Source organism: Oncorhynchus gorbuscha, linkage group LG19 (assembly GCF_021184085.1).
Source record: "Oncorhynchus gorbuscha isolate QuinsamMale2020 ecotype Even-year linkage group LG19, OgorEven_v1.0, whole genome shotgun sequence".
Classification (NCBI taxonomy): domain Eukaryota; kingdom Metazoa; phylum Chordata; class Actinopteri; order Salmoniformes; family Salmonidae; genus Oncorhynchus; species Oncorhynchus gorbuscha.
In genome coordinates this window covers 21807607-21827279 of record NC_060191.1, presented here as the reverse complement: position 1 = coordinate 21827279, position 19673 = coordinate 21807607, and the positions used below count along the sequence as shown (strand labels likewise).

At 43.6% G+C, this 19673-nt stretch overlaps 2 protein-coding genes across 2 annotated transcripts in view; both read left to right on the top strand.

Annotated features, from left to right (window-relative positions):
* The window catches only part of LOC124006364 (thrombospondin type-1 domain-containing protein 7A-like), a 99631-nt gene extending 89973 nt beyond the window's left edge, over positions 1-9658 (top strand). Inside the window, 8 exon segments of the mRNA XM_046316339.1 lie at positions 524-698; positions 1206-1379; positions 4142-4189; positions 4192-4236; positions 4441-4526; positions 4885-5098; positions 5734-5821; positions 7591-9658. Of these exon segments, the coding sequence (XP_046172295.1) occupies positions 524-698; positions 1206-1379; positions 4142-4189; positions 4192-4236; positions 4441-4526; positions 4885-5098; positions 5734-5821; positions 7591-7681 (921 nt within the window). The 3' untranslated portion in view covers positions 7682-9658.
* A 774-nt stretch (positions 9659-10432) lies between these two features.
* LOC124006468 (neurexophilin-1-like) lies at positions 10433-17694 on the top strand. The gene is made up of 2 exons (XM_046316501.1): positions 10433-10732; positions 16067-17694. Exons 1-2 carry the CDS (start codon positions 10658-10660, stop codon positions 16826-16828), a joined length of 837 nt encoding a protein of 278 aa, XP_046172457.1. The 5' UTR covers positions 10433-10657; the 3' UTR covers positions 16829-17694.
* The last annotated feature ends 1979 nt before the right edge of the window (positions 17695-19673 follow it).

Here is a 19673-nt window from a genome sequence, read left to right as displayed (position 1 = left end):
TGAGTGCCGTCACGCAGTGTGAGATTGTGTAGAGAGAGAGCTGTGTGTCATTTCACTCCTTACTGGCCGGGCTCGAGAATGGGGCACAGCTATCTGCAAGGGCTGTGATGATGTCGGGTGTTCAGTTTTTGGTAGGGAGGTGCAGAGGTAGGCTCCCGGGAGGTTCCTTCAAGTTCACCACACACACAGTCTTATTCTCCCTGGTATGATTGCAGAGTGGAGGTAGGCTACACCACACACTGTCTTATTCTCCCTGGTATGATTGCAGAGTGGAGGTAGGCTATACCACACACTGTCTTATTCTCCCTGGTATGATTGCAGAGTGGAGGTAGGCTACACCACACACTGTCTTATTCTCCCTGGTATGATTGCAGAGTGGAGGTAGGCTACACCACACACTGTCTTATTCTCTCTTTGACCCTTTTACTCAGTTGACACATACAGAGGTGTTAACTTTTCCGTGTGTGTGTGTGTGTGCGTGTGTGCGTGTGTGTGCTTCTATGTGTGTGTCTGTCTGCCCCAGGAGGTGGTATGTGGAGCGGGACTTCGCTACCGGAACCTGACGTGCGTGGTGTCGGACGGCTCCAGAGAGGGAGAGGGCAGCATGGTGGAGGAGGAGCTGTGTGGGGGTCTGGAGATGGCTGTCAACAGAGATAAACTGATCATACTGAAGGAGACCTGTGTTCTGCCCTGTCCAGGTAACCAACCGGCTAACTGTATACAGCGCTCCCGTCTGATGGAGGTGTGCTGTTACTTATATTGTGCATCGTGGTACAGTGTGGGTGGTAGCATAGATCCAGATGTTCCTGTACAAAAACAGCATGGAGAAAAAATACACACTGTGAATTCATATCATCTCCTTTTGATGCAGATATACACATACATTACATCAACAACAATCTGCTTTGAACTGCAATAGACATTCTTCAACCAGAGAGATGAATAAGCCTGACTTGGTTAGCTTTAGTTGAGTTTCTTGCTTTGTTGTCTTTTCTCTAGGCATATCACTCCAAATGGAACAAAGAGGCTAACAACTGTGTGTGTGTCTCTCTTTCTCTTTCTCTTTCTCTTTCTCTTTCTCTTTCTCTTTCTCTTTCTCTTTCTCTTTCTCTTTCTCTTTCTCTTTCTCTTTCTCTTTCTCTTTCTCTTTCTCTTTCTCTTTCTCTTTCTCCCTCTCCCTCTCCCTCTCCCTCTCCTCTCTGTAGGTGAATGCTACCTGATGGAGTGGTCTGACTGGAGCCCGTGTCTGAGTGTGTGTGCCAAAGGGGCCGGCGTGGACTTTGGATCTGTCCAGGTGCGCTCGCGAGCCGTCGTGGCCCAGGAGCCTGAGAATATCCAGCTGTGTCCTGACCAGGACTGGGAGTCCCGACCCTGCATTGGTGAGACTGGGAAAACAAGGTTGTATTAATTAGGGCACACAAGCTAAATGTTTTGCAATTGGACCATTAAGGTAGTCCTTTCCCGCTTCAGTCTGTTTTCTTCCATTTGGTGCCTAATGAGGAATTTATTTTACCAGGTCAAAATATAGCGAAACAAATTCCTCATGTTTCTATACAGTACTAGCATGGTGCCATGGCATCTTATTCATGTTGGACTGGACTACCGCATACAGTGTTATGTGAATCCCCAACCCCCCACTACGTTTCCCTGGGTTCTGGTTGGGGAGATCCTGGTTTTCTCACCCACTGCTGTGGCCGTCCCACAGCAGCCATAGCTGGGATGACCTGGTTTATAAGCATCACTATGGGCCCATGAGAGAGAGGGGATGGGGTGGCCGGGCGCTCTTTAAGAAGGAGAGGAAGGGGAGACAGGGGGAGATAGAGTGGGAAGGAGCGAGACATTGGATGGAGAGAAAGAACAGGAGAGAGAGGAGTGAAAGAGAGGGGAGAGGAAGCAATATGGGGAATAGAGAGAGGGGAGAGGAAGCAATATGGGGAATAGAGAGAGAGAGAGGGAAAGGAAGCAATATGGGGAATAGAGAGAGAGGGGGAGAGGAAGAATATGGGGAATCAGACTGCGTCTTACCGCATAACAGCTCCCTGGGCAGAATACGCTCACAACCCGCTTCCTTCGTCTGGGTTATCTCCGTTGGGGAGAGAGAGAGAGGGGAGAGGAAGCAATATGGGGAATAGAGAGAGAGAGGGGAGAGGAAGCAATATGGGGAATAGAGAGAGAGAGGGGAGAGGAAGCAATATGGGGAATAGAGAGAGAGGGAGAGGAAGCAATATGGGGAATAGAGAGAGAGGGGGAGAGGAAGCAATATGGGGAATAGAGAGAGAGAGGGGAGAGGAAGCAATATGGGGAATAAAGAGAGAGGGAGAGGAAGCAATATGGGGAATAGAGAGAGAGCGGGAGAGGAAGCAATATGGGGAATAGAGAGAGAGAGGGGAGAGGAAGCAATATGGGGAATAGAGAGAGAGGGGAGAGGAAGCAATATGGGGAATAGAGAGAGAGGGAGAGGAAGCAATATGGGGAAGAGAGAGAGGGAGAGGAAGCAATATGGGGAATAGAGAGAGAGAGGGAGAGGAAGCAAAATCGGGAATAGAGAGAGAGAGGGGAGAGGAAGCAATATGGGGAATAGAGAGAGAGGGAGAGGAAGCAATATGGGGAATAGGAGAGAGAGAGGGAGAGGAAGCAATATGGGGAATAGAGAGAGAGGGGAGAGGAAGCAATATGGGGAATAGAGAGAGAGAGGGAGAGGAAGCAATATGGGGAATAGAGAGAGAGAGGGAGAGGAAGCAATATGGGGAATAGAGAGAGAGAGGGAGAGAATAAAGAGAGAGGGAGAGGAAGCAATATGGGGAGAGGAAGCAATATGGGGAAATAGAGAGAGAGGGAGAGGAAGCAATATGGGGAATAGAGAGAGAGAGGGAGAGGAAGCAATATGGGGAATAGAGAGAGAGAGGGAGAGGAAGCAATATGGGGAATAGAGAGAGAGAGGGAGAGGAAGCAATATGGGGAATAGAGAGAGAGGGAGAGGAAGCAATATGGGGAATAGAGAGAGAGAGGGGGGAGGAAGCAATATGGGGAATAGAGAGAGAGAGGGGAGAGGAAGCAATATGGGGAATAGAGAGAGAGGGAGAGGAAGCAATATGGGGAATAGAGAGAGAGGGAGAGGAAGCAATATGGGGAATAGAGAGAGAGAGGGAGAGGAAGCAATATGGGGAATAGAGAGAGAGAGGGGAGAGGAAGCAATATGGGGAATAGAGAGAGAGGGAGGGAGGGGAAACAATATGGGGAATAGAGAGAGAGATGGGGAGGGAGAGGAAACAATATGGGGAATAGAGAGAGGGAGGGAGAGGAAACAATATGGGGAATAGAGAGAGAGAGGGAGGGAGAGGAAACAATATGGGGAATAGAGATGGAGAGGAAACAATATGGGGAATAGAGAGAGAGAGGGAGAGGAAGCAATATGGGGAATAGAGAGAGAGAGGGGAGAGGAAGCAATATGGGGAATAGAGAGAGAGAGGGAGAGGAAGCAATGTGGGGAATAGAGAGAGAGAGGGAGAGGAAGCAATATGGGGAATAGAGAGAGAGAGGGAGAGGAAGCAATGTGGGGAATAGAGAGAGAGAGGGGAGAGGAAGCAATATGGGGAATAGAGAGAGAGAGGGAGAGGAAGCAATGTGGGGAATAGAGAGAGAGGGAGAGGAAGCAATATGGGGAATAGAGAGAGAGAGGGAGAGGAAGCAATGTGGGGAATAGAGAGAGAGAGGGAGAGGAAGAAAGAGAAACACCCCAGATCATTATACTCAGATGACACTATAAAAATCTATTGTACTGATTGTAGCGATGAAACTGTAGCCAGCGAGCACCGAGAGAAAAATCTACATTTGTCAAGGTTAGATTGCTCATTTTGGATAGAGTTGAACTGGTTTTGCAGGTGATTAGTTACAGAGGGCTCCCTAAAGAATAAGGGTCACTTGGAGCACTGATGGAGATATTGACGAAACATTAACAGCGTTCATGCATAGCCATCTAGCAAAAGCCTGAGCCTTTCATCCAGAATGTAAAAATCGAACCACACCCCTCTGTTCAATGAAGTTCTGTTTAATTCAGTAGAACTGATCTGAATTCAATTTGGCTCCGTTCTGTACCTGGCTTAATGGCTTATCGATATCATTATGTCTTGTGCTCTTACAGATGGGGAGTGTTTTGAGTACCAGTGGATGAGCAGCACGTGGTCAGGCTCCCTCGTGTCACCTGGTGTCAGCGCTCTGATGGACTCAACGTCACAGGTAGGCGGCACTACTAAACCTTCAATGGTGCCTTAATGCACTTCTTTCCATATGCCTTATTAGAGATTACATCAAAGACTAAAGAGCCAATTTGTAAGTCGCTCTGGATAAGAGCGTCTGCTAAATGACTTAAATGTAAATGTAAATGTAAATCTGACCAGTCACATGTCATCTGATCCTTCTTTGGTGACCTTTGACCTACAGGGGGATGCCCCCCTATCAATCCTCCAGGGGACGACAACAACTCCTGTGACCCGCCGTGTCAAATGCCATTGTCCTTCTGCACTGAGGTGAGCTGTTCACGGGTAGTCTTCTATGTTTAGTGAGAGTGGTTCAGATTAGGTTTGTGCTCTGAACGCGTTGCACTTCAGTCCATTCTAGCTTGGCCAGATAGTGACAAGCTGACAACCGTGGTTGTGTCTAAAAGCATTCATACCTGTCAAATCCTTGCTTCCTCCATCCTTGTCTCCTCAATTCCTTTCAAAGTGCATCAAAGGAGAGGATCCACGGTCCCTCCCTCTGACCTCCTCCTCCAATTAGCTTTGAAAGGAATTGAGGAAACAAGGACAGAGGAAGCAAGGATTCGACAGACAGTGACATATTCAGACACAGCAGTGAACAGTATTTGTGTAACACTGCCCTCTTCAGGCTGGCGTGTGTATGTGCGAGGAGGGCTACACAGAGGTGATGTCCTCCAGTGGCCAGCTGAACCTCTGCACCCCCATACCCATTCTGGAGATCCCCACAGCCGGGGACAAGAAGACTGATGTGAAGACCAGCCGTGCCATCAACCCCACCCTGCCTGCCACCATACAGCCTGGACGCACCGGACGCACCTGGTACCTGCAGCCCTTTGGACCAGGTGAACCAGCTATGTCACTAGTGTAGAAGTAGTGAACACACATTCAGTAACTTGCAGATGCAGAGTACAAAAAGTAAACCCATGAAAGTTAGATGCTGCGGGGGGGGGGGGATTATTTCTTACAGACGCAGCTACGTCGACCACAGTAAATAGCTTTTAAAGCTTTTGGTTTATGAGAGCTACATTTCTGCACACACTTCTGACAATGGCAAATATAGCAAGAAGGTGAAGTGATGGGAGGACCATTTTGGATCAGAGGAAAATGTTTCTCTGCTACTCTTTCATTATTGCTAAATAAGTGCAGGAAATGAAAAGGAAGCACGTGGCTGACGATTTGTTAGACGCTGCAACGGGATTGCAGCCAATACAGGCGATACTATGTATTATGCTAATGTCCTGTACGCTCTTAGCAAATTTGCTTGGTGAACACCATAGTTATTTCCGGGTTAGAGTGCTGCATGTCACTGAGGCAGTAAGTGGCACTTGGGCTCTTTCCATTTTCAACAGGTTGAGACTGTCTAGACATGTCCTCCAAAGCACAATTCAGATCAACATTTTCAAAGACAGAAACGAATGTAAACTAGACCCAGTCAGCCGCGTAGCCAGCTGAACTGACAGCTCTCCCTCCTCCACAGATGGCAAGCTGAAGATGTGGGTGTATGGTGTAACAGCGGGAGCCCTGGTACTGCTCATGTTCATAGTGTCTATGATATACCTAGCTTGGTGAGTCCGCTCTGATCTTGTCCTTTTTTACTCATCCATCCCTTCATCATTCATTAAACAATCCCCGTAGTGATTTGTTTTGGTCCGATTTGAGATGTTTTAGATGTCATTCAGTCATTAGTCCGTTCACCACCCCCCCCCCCCTCATCTTTTTGGTGTCTTTATTGTTTTGTTGTTGTTTGTTTTGTTTTCTTCATGCCGTCTGTCGCCAGCAGCAGGTACAGCGTCCTCCGCAGCCATCTTCAGGCCACCGAGTCCAACGCCAATAGGACGGTGGTCTGGATGGGCCAAAATGTACATGAGTTGACTTATATGTGCCCCGATTGCCAAGAGTTGGGTCAAAGCAGTGGCCAAAGCAGTGGCCAAAGCAGTGGCCAAAGCAGGAGCCAGGGCAGCAGCTATAGAGTAGCTGCAGTGCCAATCGTTGACCCCTGACCTCTGACCCCTCCACCAGTGGCACATGACATGTCCCGCTTGACCAGCTCTGTGAAGTTGCTGGTGCAGGTGAGGTCCCAGGAAATCACCTTCTAGGGTTCCCTCGTACTGTAGGTGGTAGGCTCCAGATAGACCCTGGTCGTAGGAAGTCCTCCGACTTTAGGATGACCTTACCTTCACCAAATCATTAACCTAAACCATTAGGGCAGTGGTCTCCAGACCCTAACACAACCAATTACTGATCAATGACTCAAGATGAAGATGAGTTAACTCAGAAGTGTTAGCGTTGGCCTGGAACAAAATATGTGACCAGGGTTAAGTGACTACTAATGTGACTACCGTTGACTGATTTGGTCTCCAGAGTGACGAAGCAGTCTAAGGCACTGCATCTCAGCGCAAGAGGCGTCACTATAGTACCTGGTTCGCATCCAGGCTGTATCACATCCGGCCATGATTGGGAGTTCCATAGGGCGGCGCACAATTGGCCCAGCGTCGTCTGGATTTGGCCGGTGTAGGCCGTCATTGTAAATAAGAATTAGTTCTTAACTGACTTGCCTAGTTAAATAAAGATTCAATAAAAAAATATATAAAAAAATACAAATTCAACCCCATTAAGACTCATTCAGGCCTTTTCCTGTAGACTAATTTGTTTTCCTGACTGTAAAATGGCACAATGATGGTGCCATACTGCCCTCTGGTGGCCATGATAGACAGCTACTATATTTTAGAGCAGGAGCAACATTCCCCTGCTTTTATCAAATCCCCTCTGCCATCTCATCCCTGTTAATCCTCTATTTACCATACATTGTCACACACATTTATTATGTTGCTCACGTTTGTTATGCACGGAACACCAATTGTTGAGGATGATCAAGTTCACACTACCGTCAAGGAATATGGACACATGCAGTAGAAGTAAGCACTTATGCATGCATCTTTATGAGGCATTAATGATTGCAGGACAACAATACTTATTCTCTTTTCCTAGGATGGTGGCCTTTGCTAAATAGCTCTGTAATATTCTCGCACTCTCATAACCTATAGAAAAGGTACTTTATAGCTCCGAGCCCTAGAAGTCAAGTGAAGCATGGCCACAGTCATTAATGCAAATGGACATACTAATCCCTTTAACTAGCTTTTTATCCTTTTAATATGCCCATGTCTTCCCGAAATGTCAGTTTTATAGAGATATCGTTCATTTGGAACAAACGCAGCGATATGTTATAACTGACATAATAATAGTATGCCACTTTCTAGTGTTGCTGGTGTTTTACTTGCACTGTAGTGTACAGATTGTAAGGCAGGGTAACATGGCGTCTTACTCTTCCTCTTAGCAAAAAGCCAAAGAAGCCAAAGAGACAGAGGCAGATGAACAACCGACTGAAACCTCTCACCCTAGCCTATGACGGGGACGCTGACATGTAGGACTCTGGGATAGCCTAGTAAAAACAAGGAGACATATCCCATCATAGGAAGGACAGGGGTGTTTTCATCTGCAGATCAGAAGAAGAAGACCAACGGCCATCTTGAATCCATTTCGGGTCCTCATGAGTTCAATGGAAATTGCAATTGAGGAACAATTTCTCCACTTAGAGATATTTGGGTTTAGTTCATGCAGTTCTCCTTTTTCCCCCATTTTCTTTTGTGATATTTCCTTAAGCAAACGCCTTCATGGCCTCCACTCACTACGAGGAAAATGCCTTTTTTTGTCTGCCCTTTTTGCTTTTAAATGGAAGAGCTGCTGCGAAGAGACAAACTTTTTTTTCTCCTTGAACACAAACAGCACAAGCTCATTTCTTTGCTGTGTTTTCTGCTCGTCCCTGAAACGTTGAGTAGCTGGAGGCTTAGGATGCACTGGCGGTTCGCACGTTGCCAAAAGTCACCGCAGGGAAGGGGAGGAAAATCTCCATGAAAAGGCTTGGATTCCTTTCCTTTCTGGGTTTTGACTGAAATCTCCTTCTTCGGTCGCGAACAAAGAGATACTTTTGGTTTCCAGTTGATTCCTAGGCAGTGGACTATCTTGAAGGATAAACATATACAGACAGAGAACACAAGATGAGAAACCATCCCTGGTTACTGGATCTATTGCCTGTCTCTCTTTTGCTTTGTTTCAGGAACTATTATTGCACTACATTAGTGCAGCATGATATGCACATGCTGACTTATATGTTGCATTGCCATAGAAGATTGCCTCTCTTAAGACAGATATGCAGTTGGAAATCAAATGTGAATATAATAGGCATTTTCAAGACCATGGATACATGAAAACTGGAGATGATGTCTGCGTTCTATAACACAGGGGGTGTGAATCAATAGTAAATATGTATAGATATTATTTTGCCACAACTCGTTTTTGTTTTTGGTCCAGTATCTTCTGTGGTCTATATACTGTAGCTTGTTTGGTATTGTCCCTCTCCATGCCCGAATGAAATCGAATAGACCACATTAAATGAGGACCATTGATTCTGTTCTGGCTTACAATGAGATATTTCCAATGGTTTAAATGTTGTAAATATGAAACATAACCCATATGTACATGGAAGATAAATGGGCAAATGGATTTTCTTATTTTTTCGATAACTTGTTTTGCAAAAAAACAAAACACTTCTAAAGCTAAAACGATGTGTGTGACCGCTATTGTATTTTTTATCTAACTTCTAATGTCACGCAAACCTAACTTCTGCCTTATTGTCAATGATCAACTATCTACAGTACCATATACATTCATGAAACCAACATATGTAATAATGGGTGCAGCACAGGTTTAAACGGTATGTCATTGATTCATGTGATGAATGATTGATGAATTTCGACGAAAGTTAATAAACAGTACCATTTTCTTGGACAAAGGCTCCAGGAACACTACAGTTGTTTTCAGTTCTGACTTAAGACTATGGGAAATGTCCTTTTTCACAATGACCCATATCATAGTGCCCTTAGACATATGACAATGATGCAGTTCGTTCTCTCGGCGTACAATATCACATCATATATTCTGTATATATCGAGGTCCATCTAAGCAGCCGTCATCACAGTGTATGAATACAGAGGAAATATGACGCCGTTGTTCTACAGTGGCAGAATTCGACCAGTCTGCCTGATTGGTCGAAGAACAGCTGATGAGGAGAATGTTTACTTTGTTGTTAGTTTTCCTTGTAAATAATAACCTTTTTTTTTTTTTTTAGAAAAAGAAGGTCAACTTATGTGAACATTTATTTTGTATTGCACAGAAATGTTTAGTTTGAATATTGCAATGTGGGTGTATGATATTACTGATGGGGGGTTCTCTTGAAGCAAGTTGTGTGTTGTAAAAAAAGACAAGACTCCGTCGTTTTGTAAAGATTGTTTATATATGTATCGGAAGTATTACTAAAAATAAATGAATAAAATGTTATAAACATACTAAGTTACAGTGAAAATGTTGATTGATGCCTTTCCAGTGTGTACTGTCATTATGTTAGATGTACCACTAGATGTCTCTCTAGACACAAATGAAAAGTTATACTGCAAGACTCTCTTGCAGTCTCCTTTCCAACTCTCTCTTCTACCCCCTCTCTCTCCCTCTTCCTGCCTCTCTCTATCCCTTCCTCACTCTCTCTCTCTCTCTCTCTCTCTCTCTCTCTCTCTCTCTCTCTCTCTCTCTCTCTCTCTCTCTCTCTCTCTCTCTCTCTCTCTCTCTCTCCTCTCTCTTCTCTCCCTCTTCCTGCCTCTCTCTATCCCTTCCTCACTCTCTCTCTCTCTCTCTCTCTCTCTCTCTCTCTCTCTCTCTCTCTCTCTCTCTCTCTCTCTCTCTCTCTCTCTCTCTCTCTCTCGGTCTCTCCCTCTTCCTGACTCTATCACTCCCTCCCTCGCTCTCCTTTCTCTGTCTTTCTCTTGCTCGGTTTCTCCCTCTTCCTCCCTCTCTCTCCCCCTCTTCCTCACCTCTGTCTCTCCCTCTTCCTGCCTCTCTCTCTCTCGCTCTCTCTCTCTCTCTCTCTCTCTCTCTCTCTCTCTCTCTCTCTCTCTCTCTCTCTCTACCCCTCTCTCTCTCTACCCCTCTCTCTCTCCCTCTCCCTCTTCCTGCCTCTCTCTATCCCCCTCTCTCTCTTTGCCTCTTTCTCTCTTCTCTTTCTCTCGCTCTATAAAACATCACATCACACTGACAATCAGACCTACAAGCACTACCATTCACGCAACACCGCCACTAATCCTACCACAAAGAACGTATCATTCATATCTTCCAATAGACAAAACATAGACAGAGCATTTTGATTTTCATCCCTCAGTCAATCTGAAGATTGATACCTGCTATTTGCTCCAGGGTCTTTTTCATGTTTCCTTTTGTCATTTATCTCTAGTTGTGGCATTTTTACCTAGTCAATTCGATTTTTTTTCAAGAAAGGGTTTTGCGTACAGGTTGGCATGAAAAGTGAAGGACTACCAAGAGGAATGAAGTCCACACGTTGGTGCATCGTTCTCCTGTCACTCATTTCTATGGTAAGTTGAGCTTTTGTTGTAAATTCTCTATATTTTTCCGTCTTTTGAAATCTTGAGTTCAAAGCTACCAGCTAAATGTACAGATGTTGTCTGTGCCATAGCATTTTTCCAAAGATCGTTTGACTCACAAGTGTTTGGTAAATGTATATGCTGCATACCTATTTTGAGTATACTTTTCAGCACCTTGGAGAGCACCAGTCTGTGATTTTACTCTTAAAGGGAAATGTCACCGTAATTCAACTTCATATTCATCATCTCCAGCACCACCCCAACATCAACATATGTGAAAATGGCACGTTTCTATGTTTTGTAGTAAAGAAGATAGAGGAAGAAAAGTGTTTCCAATGACATCGTCAACCAATTAGTAGACAATTAGTAGGCAATGCATACTAACAATTGGTTAAAATCACACGATGCACACCGACGATGTCATTGGAAACACTTATCTTCCTTTATCTTTTTTTACTACGAAACATAGAAACGTGCCATTTTCGCATATGTTGATGTTGGGATGGTGCTGGAGATGAGAAATATGAAGTTGAACAACTGTGAAATTTCCCTTCTTTAACTCATCTATTGTTTTAATAGATGTGTTATTGTGTTGTGTGCAGAGGGAAACATTTTGTCATTCCCATTGCGATGGTTGTAGATCTAATTTGAATCAATCAACTCGGATGACTCTCCCATTTGAGTCACTCCATTCCGTTGAAAAGTACTCGCGCTTGACCTTTCACCTTGTGATAAGCTTGACATAATATCTTTATTGTTATGCCACAGTTTCTGGCGTCTCAATTTTGTAAATCGTCGGGTACATAGTAACCCTGCGTGAGGTAAATCTGTCAACAGGCAAGCAAGAGAAACAGGCCCAAATTGTCTCTTACACATTATTTTAACTTAATCTCACAAAGTTGACTAATCTTCAATAGTTACACTGGGTTATCAGCACTTAATTTGCATAGTGATTGAAATAAGTCAATTAATAATAATTGTTTCTACGACTTAACTCCCATTATCGAATTTAATTCGCAGTCTTGAAAATGATTAACTCAATTTCACACTTGACTAGGCTCACTAATCATTTTATCCCTGAACTAATGAAGCATTCTCTTTTTTAAGGAACACTTTTATTCAGTTGATTGTGATGCAATTATATTAAACTAATACTATATTACTGTAAAATGTCATTACAGCCCTGTAAACATGAAGTGTTGGATGTATAGAAAGTGTTTACTCTCAATTGTACCACTTGATGTGGATGTTTTCCCAGGCTTCGCCTCCAAATTGCTTCGCCATGCTTTAATGGGGTGCTCATAATTGTTTTGTGCTCGGCGCATCCTAAACTCTAGCCTCGAGCTCCTCCGACAGATTGACAGACCCATGGGAACCTCGCAAACTTATTTCGGATGCCTTTGAACCAACTCGTGTGTGAAATAAAATGATTATGTATTTATCCTCTGGGTGAGTTGGAGAAACTAGTGGCAATGTGGCCAACTGCTGACCGTTTTGATCCTCTACAGACCTCATGGCGATAATACCGCCCTATGTTTGCTATGTTTCATAGTCTACCATTCTATTTCACACCTATTTGAGATGTCTTGAGATGCCTCACTCTAAAGCCCATAATCTTTGACCCCCTCAGGTAACAGTTGGGGTAACATGGAGACCGAGCTTTCTTCTGATTTCACGCTGATCTCTGTTCATCTCTGAGAATGCTATAGCTGATCCATGAAAACATCAGAGAAAGAAAATCCTACATTTTCCGAGATCAATTCGGATATCAGTACAATCAAACGATCCCTTAAAAAAAGTGATGGCCAGCTCCCCCAGGAGAGCTACTGATTAGCAGAATCAAGTGTTAGATTAGGGCTAGAACAAAACCCTGCGGGGAGTAGCTCTCCAGGAGAAGAGTAGGCCACATCTGGCCTAAAACATATCCCTGGAGATGTGTACAGTTTACTGCGCTTAGATCCAATTCCATTCTGCTCACTGAACGATGGAATCATGTCCCTGCGGACTCACAGATTCTGAATGGTTCTGATTGACCAGTGCTGTACGGTGCTCTCTGAGATTCAGTTAGGCACATATGGTAGCTGAGAGTTGAAAGGGACCTCGAGTATGTCATGTCAGTGAAGATCCTTTATATGCTAAATAGAATGGGTGGATTGGCCATGATTCTGGGATGTATATTGATTCATCAACATGGTGCAATTGTGTTTCACTAGAACACAAAATCCTGAGCCAAGTTATGGTAAACAAACCACTCCAACTACCTAAACAAGATGGACGACATTGTTGCTTTGAATAAGAATAGAGATAGCTGGTTCCAACCATTCCAGCTCTAATGACTGTTTAAACAGGAAGTGTCAGCTAATCACAGCACCCAGAATTAACTTAATTAAGTTGCTAAAATGGTAACAGTCTGTCAGAAGAGACAAGTCTTCCCCAGAAACTCCCCTAAGAGTTCCAGCTGCAGCACCATTTCAGTGAATGAAAGCTCACACGTTTTTAATAGTCTCTCCTAGGTGTTTTTAGCTAGCAAGGTTGTCTTATCAGAACAAGACATTGTTGCTATATTGGGATTTTAACCTATAGCATATCCTCCTTATCTTAAGGGAAGCTACTGTACAGTACCAGACTGTATCTTCCTCTCTCTGGCCTTAATAACAGGAATATTCAGGTTCATCCATCTACTGTGTTTACCACATTATGTCTATGGTTATTTACAATAGGACTCGCTAGGGTATTTCCAATAAGGTTTTAACAGGGTGTCCTCCATGATAAAATCATCCCAGCATTTGTGTAATCATGTGCAGGAATTCTGGTTTGTTTGAGGCCACAGGTAAGATTGACAAAAAGTGAGATTTAGAACTGGCTGATGAGCAATGCTGCACTTTTTTCAAATTCACCCCAGTACAGCTGTTGGTGACAACCTGTTTCTCCACCTCCATTTAACACCAGCGAAACATTTTTAATGTTCTGTCTTCTCCGTCTCACATGATCTCAAACAGAGCGAGGTAAGCTTGGCCTTTTCCCCTGTTTCCTCGGGCAAGGCTGCCTTGATGTCAATGTTGGTATAGTCAGGAGTGCCTCGATTTGCCTAATCTCTGTCGTGTGGATTACAGGTTGGTTATAATCCGTGAATTGGGGTCTCTGCGAATGTGACATGGAGCCCTCTAATCCCGACCATGACAGTTTGCCCAGGCTGTCAGGTGCTTCAGATGAAAGCTAATTGGATGTCAGTGTTGAACCCAGTATAATAACCCTCATGACAAGACAGTAAGGACCAAGCTAACTCTCAAGAAAATGTTGTGAATTTAAGATGTACCCTATACAGTGTAATTGTGCATATGATTGCTTAGGAGAAAACATGGCTGAATCAACTAAATGGGATATATGTTGTGAGATCCTTAAAGGGAAAACTAAATGTTTTATTTTCCAGGTCGCCCTCGCAAAATAAGCTTTTTACGTTGAGTCTTTCTCCTGGTTAAATAAAGGTTAAATGAGAGAGAGAAAAGAATGGTTGTCTGTCCTTCCAAGTAGGGAGAATCCGTTGAGATTGAGCTTCAGTCATTTAGCAGCACAGGTAATTACAGCTCTATGAAAGCTATTTTTCATTTGGTCATTGGAGACCCCACTGCTAATGAATCAGGAAAGAGAAAGCCTTGGGAAATAAATGGGGCTTGTTTGAATTATGGGTCATACTTTCTATTCAGTGGAACTGAAGCACTCAACCCTTCCTATTTCTTTTCAGATGGAGAACGCAAATGTATAAGTTAAAGAACATTGCAGTGACATTTCTTTAGTGCAAAATAATTGTGCAAAGTGCAAAAAAAATACAAATGATTTAACCAGAGTTTAGTAAACTGTCCCCTTTATAACTCAAATTGCTGAAGAAAAGTTTCAAATTAAATCAAGATGGCAGATTATAATTAGGTTTTTGCACAATTTCTTTCATAGTTTTCATGTTCAATGTATGAAGTCATATTTGGTCCGAAACAAAGATGAGATTGAAATTAGGCTTGAGCACCACAAATGATCTTTTTCAAATGAAGTATGCTACGTCCAAAATCCAACATGCATCCACACTAGAACTGTTGCAATATGCAGACTACCATACCGCAATGTCATCCAGTGAACTTTCTGAAAGAGAGACCTTATTCTCCTAGTATTGATCTGAGGTAAAGGTACAAGATGTAAGACTTTGCCCAGATAGATCTGCTGTCACGTTCCACAGATGGGGTTAGGCCATCACTGTCACCATTCTTCGTGAAGTGCAGTGGGAATCTTAGCCCTGTCATCTGTATTATTATGAGGGCCGGAGTAAAGGAATCATCAATCAACCGTTCAGGGTACATTCAGCAGGTAATAGTCTGGTGTTGCATCACGTCTGTAGGCTACTGAATAAACGCTTCAGTCATCTATATGTATGACAGGATTGGAATGGCCTTACTCTTGATAAAGGGCACTGTGTTCATATGAGCCAATTGTGTCATGCACTGAATTTGTCTCATATTCTTTCTATGTGCATTAAGTCACGTCCTTCAGCATCACTGAATGTGTCTCATATTCTTTCTATGTGCATTAGTCACGTCCTTCAGCATCACTGAATGTGTCTCATATTCTTTCTATGTGCATTAAGTCACGACCTTCAGCATCACTGAATGTGTCTCATATTCTTTCTATGTGCATTAGTCACGTCCTTCAGCATCACTGAATGTGTCTCATATTCTTTCTATGTGCATTAGTCACGTCCTTCAGCATCACTGAATGTGTCTCATATTCTTTCTATGTGCATTAGTCACGTCCTTCAGCATCACTGAATGTGTCTCATATTCTTTCTATGTGCATTAGTCACGTCCTTCAGCATCACTGAATGTGTCTCATATTCTTTCTATGTGCATTAAGTCACGTCCTTCAGCATCACTGAATGTGTCTCATATTCTTTCTATGTGCATTAGTCACGTTCTTCAGCATCACTGAATGTGTCTCATATTCTTTCTATGTGCATTAGTCACGTTCTTCAGCATCACTGAATGTGTCTCATATTCTTTCTATGTGCATTAGTCACGTTCTTCAGCATCACTGAATGTGTCTCATATTCTTTCTATGTGCATTAGTCACGTTCTTCAGCATCACTGAATTTCAAATGGGAATTGACTTTATTGCCATTTCAGACAGACAGTTCATGTATGATCTATTGGTTTAAAACACAACAATGGCATATCAAGGACATATCACTTTTTATCCTACACAGCAGGCTTATTTGTTTAATGGTTTGTGCCTGTTGTGTTTCATCATTGAAATAGGATTGCAATGTCTCTTTGTGTTCCACAGGTTACAAGTGCCCATTCATCTGCATCTGGAAGTTCAGACGATCTGAAGTCAGAGAGACCAAAGTCGAGAGCTAAGGACCTCTGGACAACAGGCACCAGCAAGGACGTATCCATCAGTCATCTGCTCTCCCAGACCTTTTATGACAAGAATCTGTCTGGCCTGGGTCTGAACTATGACAAGTTGGAACCGTACTCTAAACAGGAGCTCTGGGACTGGCTCCACAACACCTCTAGCCTTCGTGACCCCCGCTCCCGATCCAAGAGGAGACCCATCGTCAAGACCGGAAAGTTCAAGAAGATGTTCGGCTGGGGCGACTTCCACTCCAACATCAAGACCGTGAAGCTCAACCTGCTGATCACCGGGAAGATCGTAGACCACGGCAACGGCACGTTCAGCGTCTACTTCCGCCACAACGCGACGGGCCAGGGCAACGTGTCGGTGGGGCTGGTGCCGCCCACCAAGGCCGTGGAGTTCCAGCTGCGGCAGTCGACGGTCCTCGAGCCCAAAGACACCAAGCTGTTCAACTGCAGGGTGGAGTACGAGAAGGTGGAGAAGGGCGCCAGGAAGTCGTTGTGTCCCCACGACCCTTCGCAGAGCTGCCCCCAGGAGCAGACCCAGAGCCATGTGTCCTGGCTGTGCTCCAAGCCCTTCAAAGTCATCTGCATCTACATCTCCTTCTACAGCACCGACTACAAGCTGGTGCAGAAAGTGTGTCCGGATTACAACTACCACAGCGATACTCCCTACCTCCCCACCGGGTGATTGGCTGAGCGGCTAAGGGAAAGGAACAGAGACAGACAGGGCATTGGCTCCTGAGAGGTGTCAGTTGATTTGAGCTAGGCTGGCACGGCCCTCAATAGAACAGGGGAGGATGCTTTACTGTCGGAACGGAACTGTTAAAAGGTATTATTAAAGCCAATGAATCCCTGCTGCTTGTGAGATCGCAACACTGAGCAGACCTTCCCTATGGCCATTGTAAGAGCAATTAGTACGCAACATTTCCTGGCTTGGCATACTTCTTACTCGTGTATTTTGACCCTCTACAGTAGCTATAAGAAAGTGCTCTGCCGGAACCTTCTCTGAAGATTTGTCATTTATGTAAATAATAACTGATGAAGCCCACTTTATTCTATTAGAAACTGTTTCGATCTTCTAGTTGTGTGTTGATGGAATAGCATTTTGAATCTTCCTTCCCTCTCATTGTCCATTTGTGTTTGTCACCGGTGATTACAAAGCGGAAATGAAGTAGGTAGATGCTGACTTACTGCGAAGGAAAGTGTCAGAGCGCATTAAGACGTGCCATCTATATCGTTGCGTGTTTGTATCTGTATGACAGCCAGAAATACGGATCCTTTCAGAATTGTTTCTTTTTCAGTCTCAGCGAATTATTAAAACATCAACATGGGGGAAATAGACACTAAACAGCAGGCATCTAGAATCTAGGCTACATTTAATAAGAGCAATTATATTAAAAAACATTTCCTACAGATTAACACTGAGTACACCTAACATTAGGAACACCTTCGTAATGTTGATTTGCGCCCCCTTTTGCGCTCAGAACAGCCTCAATTCTTCCGGGTGTGGACTCCACAAGGTGTCAACCCGTTCCACAGGTATGCTGGCCCATGTTGACTCCAATGCTTCCCATAATTGTGTCAAGTTGTCTGGGTGTCCTTTGGATGGTGGACCATTGTTGATACACACGGGAAACTGTTGAGCATGAAAAAGCTAGCAGTGTTGCAGTTCTTGACACAAACAGGTGTGCCTGCCACCTCTGAATGGCACACATACACAATCCATGTCTCAATTGTCTTAAGGCTTAAAAATCCTTCTTTAACCTGTCTCCTTCCCTTCATCTACACTGACTGAAGTGGATTTAACCAATTCCATCAATAAGGGATCATAGTGTTCACCTGGATTCACCTAGTTAGTTTATATCATAGAAGGAGAAGGTGTTCTTAATGTGTTGTATACTCAGTGTACATTGTTTTTGGTAGATAACAAAGAAAAAATAACAAAAAAAAATGTTAGCAATGGTTTTCAGCTCTGACATTGATGCCCTGTTGATAGCAATCTCTTGCCCTGGGTTATATCCTGTCCGACACAAGTGAGTGCAGAGTAAATCAGATCAACGGAGGACTTTCATTCATTATGGATCTAAGTGTATTTCAATATTTTAAAAATAACCATTTATGTTTGCCCCATGAGGGAAAAAAACAGTAAAGAGTCCCCACTCTGTTCGCTATAAAACATTAAATCAAGGAAATCAAAGGAAGTTTCAGCATAAGATCTGCTGCTTGCCAGAGGACATGTATTAAACTGCAGAGGCATCTCTCCACACATGATAACAACCACTTTCTGACATCAATAACGCAAATTCTGGATGATGATGATGTAATAACACCATACGATAATGATACTGGATATTCGATTTGGCCGTTGAGCTTTCATTATGCAAATGTGATGCTTGTAGCTGATTGTGAAACATCTCTGAGAACCATCACTGTGATTGTCATCCCTGTGTGAGAGAATAATGTCTGGGAATTACACTGACACACAATGGGAATAGAAACCCTTTATGAGGTTGATAGGCACCTTGAGGTATCGTTTTTTAATGCGGTTTGCATTGTACATCTAACTAGTCAACTATTACAAGGTCTTTAGTACTGTACACTTGCACACAGACTCGTTTGTTGTTGACACAACTGAAACATGGAATGGAAGATTTGACAAGGTACTTTATAAGAAATAGGGTTCGTTTCCTGTGAAGAGAGGGGCCTATTTGATAAGAGAGTGTGAACAGGGATTTATGATGTGAACGAACAAAGCTGACAGAAATAAACGTTAACATTTGACTCGTAAATTGAGAGCAGTTATCTGTCATAATGGCTACTGGTTGACAAATGTTTCAGATTATATTATTTGAGTGGGTCTTCCATTTTTATAAAGAGTCATTTTCTGTATAAGATCAGTTCAATACGTTGCCAACCTGGACACTCGTCTTCATTTTATGTAATACATTATACTTGATTTATGGCTAATTATTATTTCTTTGAAATACATATATGAATTCAACTGCACTCTTTTATGATGGGCCATGTCCGATAGTTGCACTTGCTTCTGAGTCTAAGCTCTATCTGGTACCATTTCTATGAATGAAACCCTCCATCTATAATATACTACTGCATGATTAACACAAGGCTTTCGATGAGTGAATTATCCCTCATCCCAGATCCAGTCCGTTGGTGCAGTTGTCCTGGGCCATAGCCATTCACCAAGCCTCTGGTCTCCTCCTGCTCTCAGAGAACTTCCTGATTAATGTGGTCTGGGGAACTGTCACAAATGGCAGATCGAATCAGGGGATTTCTCCTTCAGACTCCCAACGACACCCAGCAGCTGCAGGAGTAAACAGATGACTAACCATTGGCCTTTTGGCAACCATTGGAGACTGGGAGGAGACCTGTAAACGTTGCCTTGACATTTAGGTGGATTAAAATGTTATTGGGATCCTGCTCTCTTGGTGTCGGAGGTAGTTGGCTCCGTAATTAATTGTGTCTTGGTCCTTTTTCAAGAAGCTAAGCTAAAAGCATGCTAAGTATCATGCTTG

Excerpts from the sequence above, each read along its gene's own strand:
- LOC124006468 (XM_046316501.1), top strand. The coding sequence starts at position 10,658 with ATGAAAAGTGAAGGACTACCAAGAGGAATGAAGTCCACACGTTGGTGC. Across the intron at positions 10,733-16,066 it reads TCCTGTCACTCATTTCTATG|GTTACAAGTGCCCATTCATC; the intron begins GTAAGTTGAGCT and ends TGTGTTCCACAG.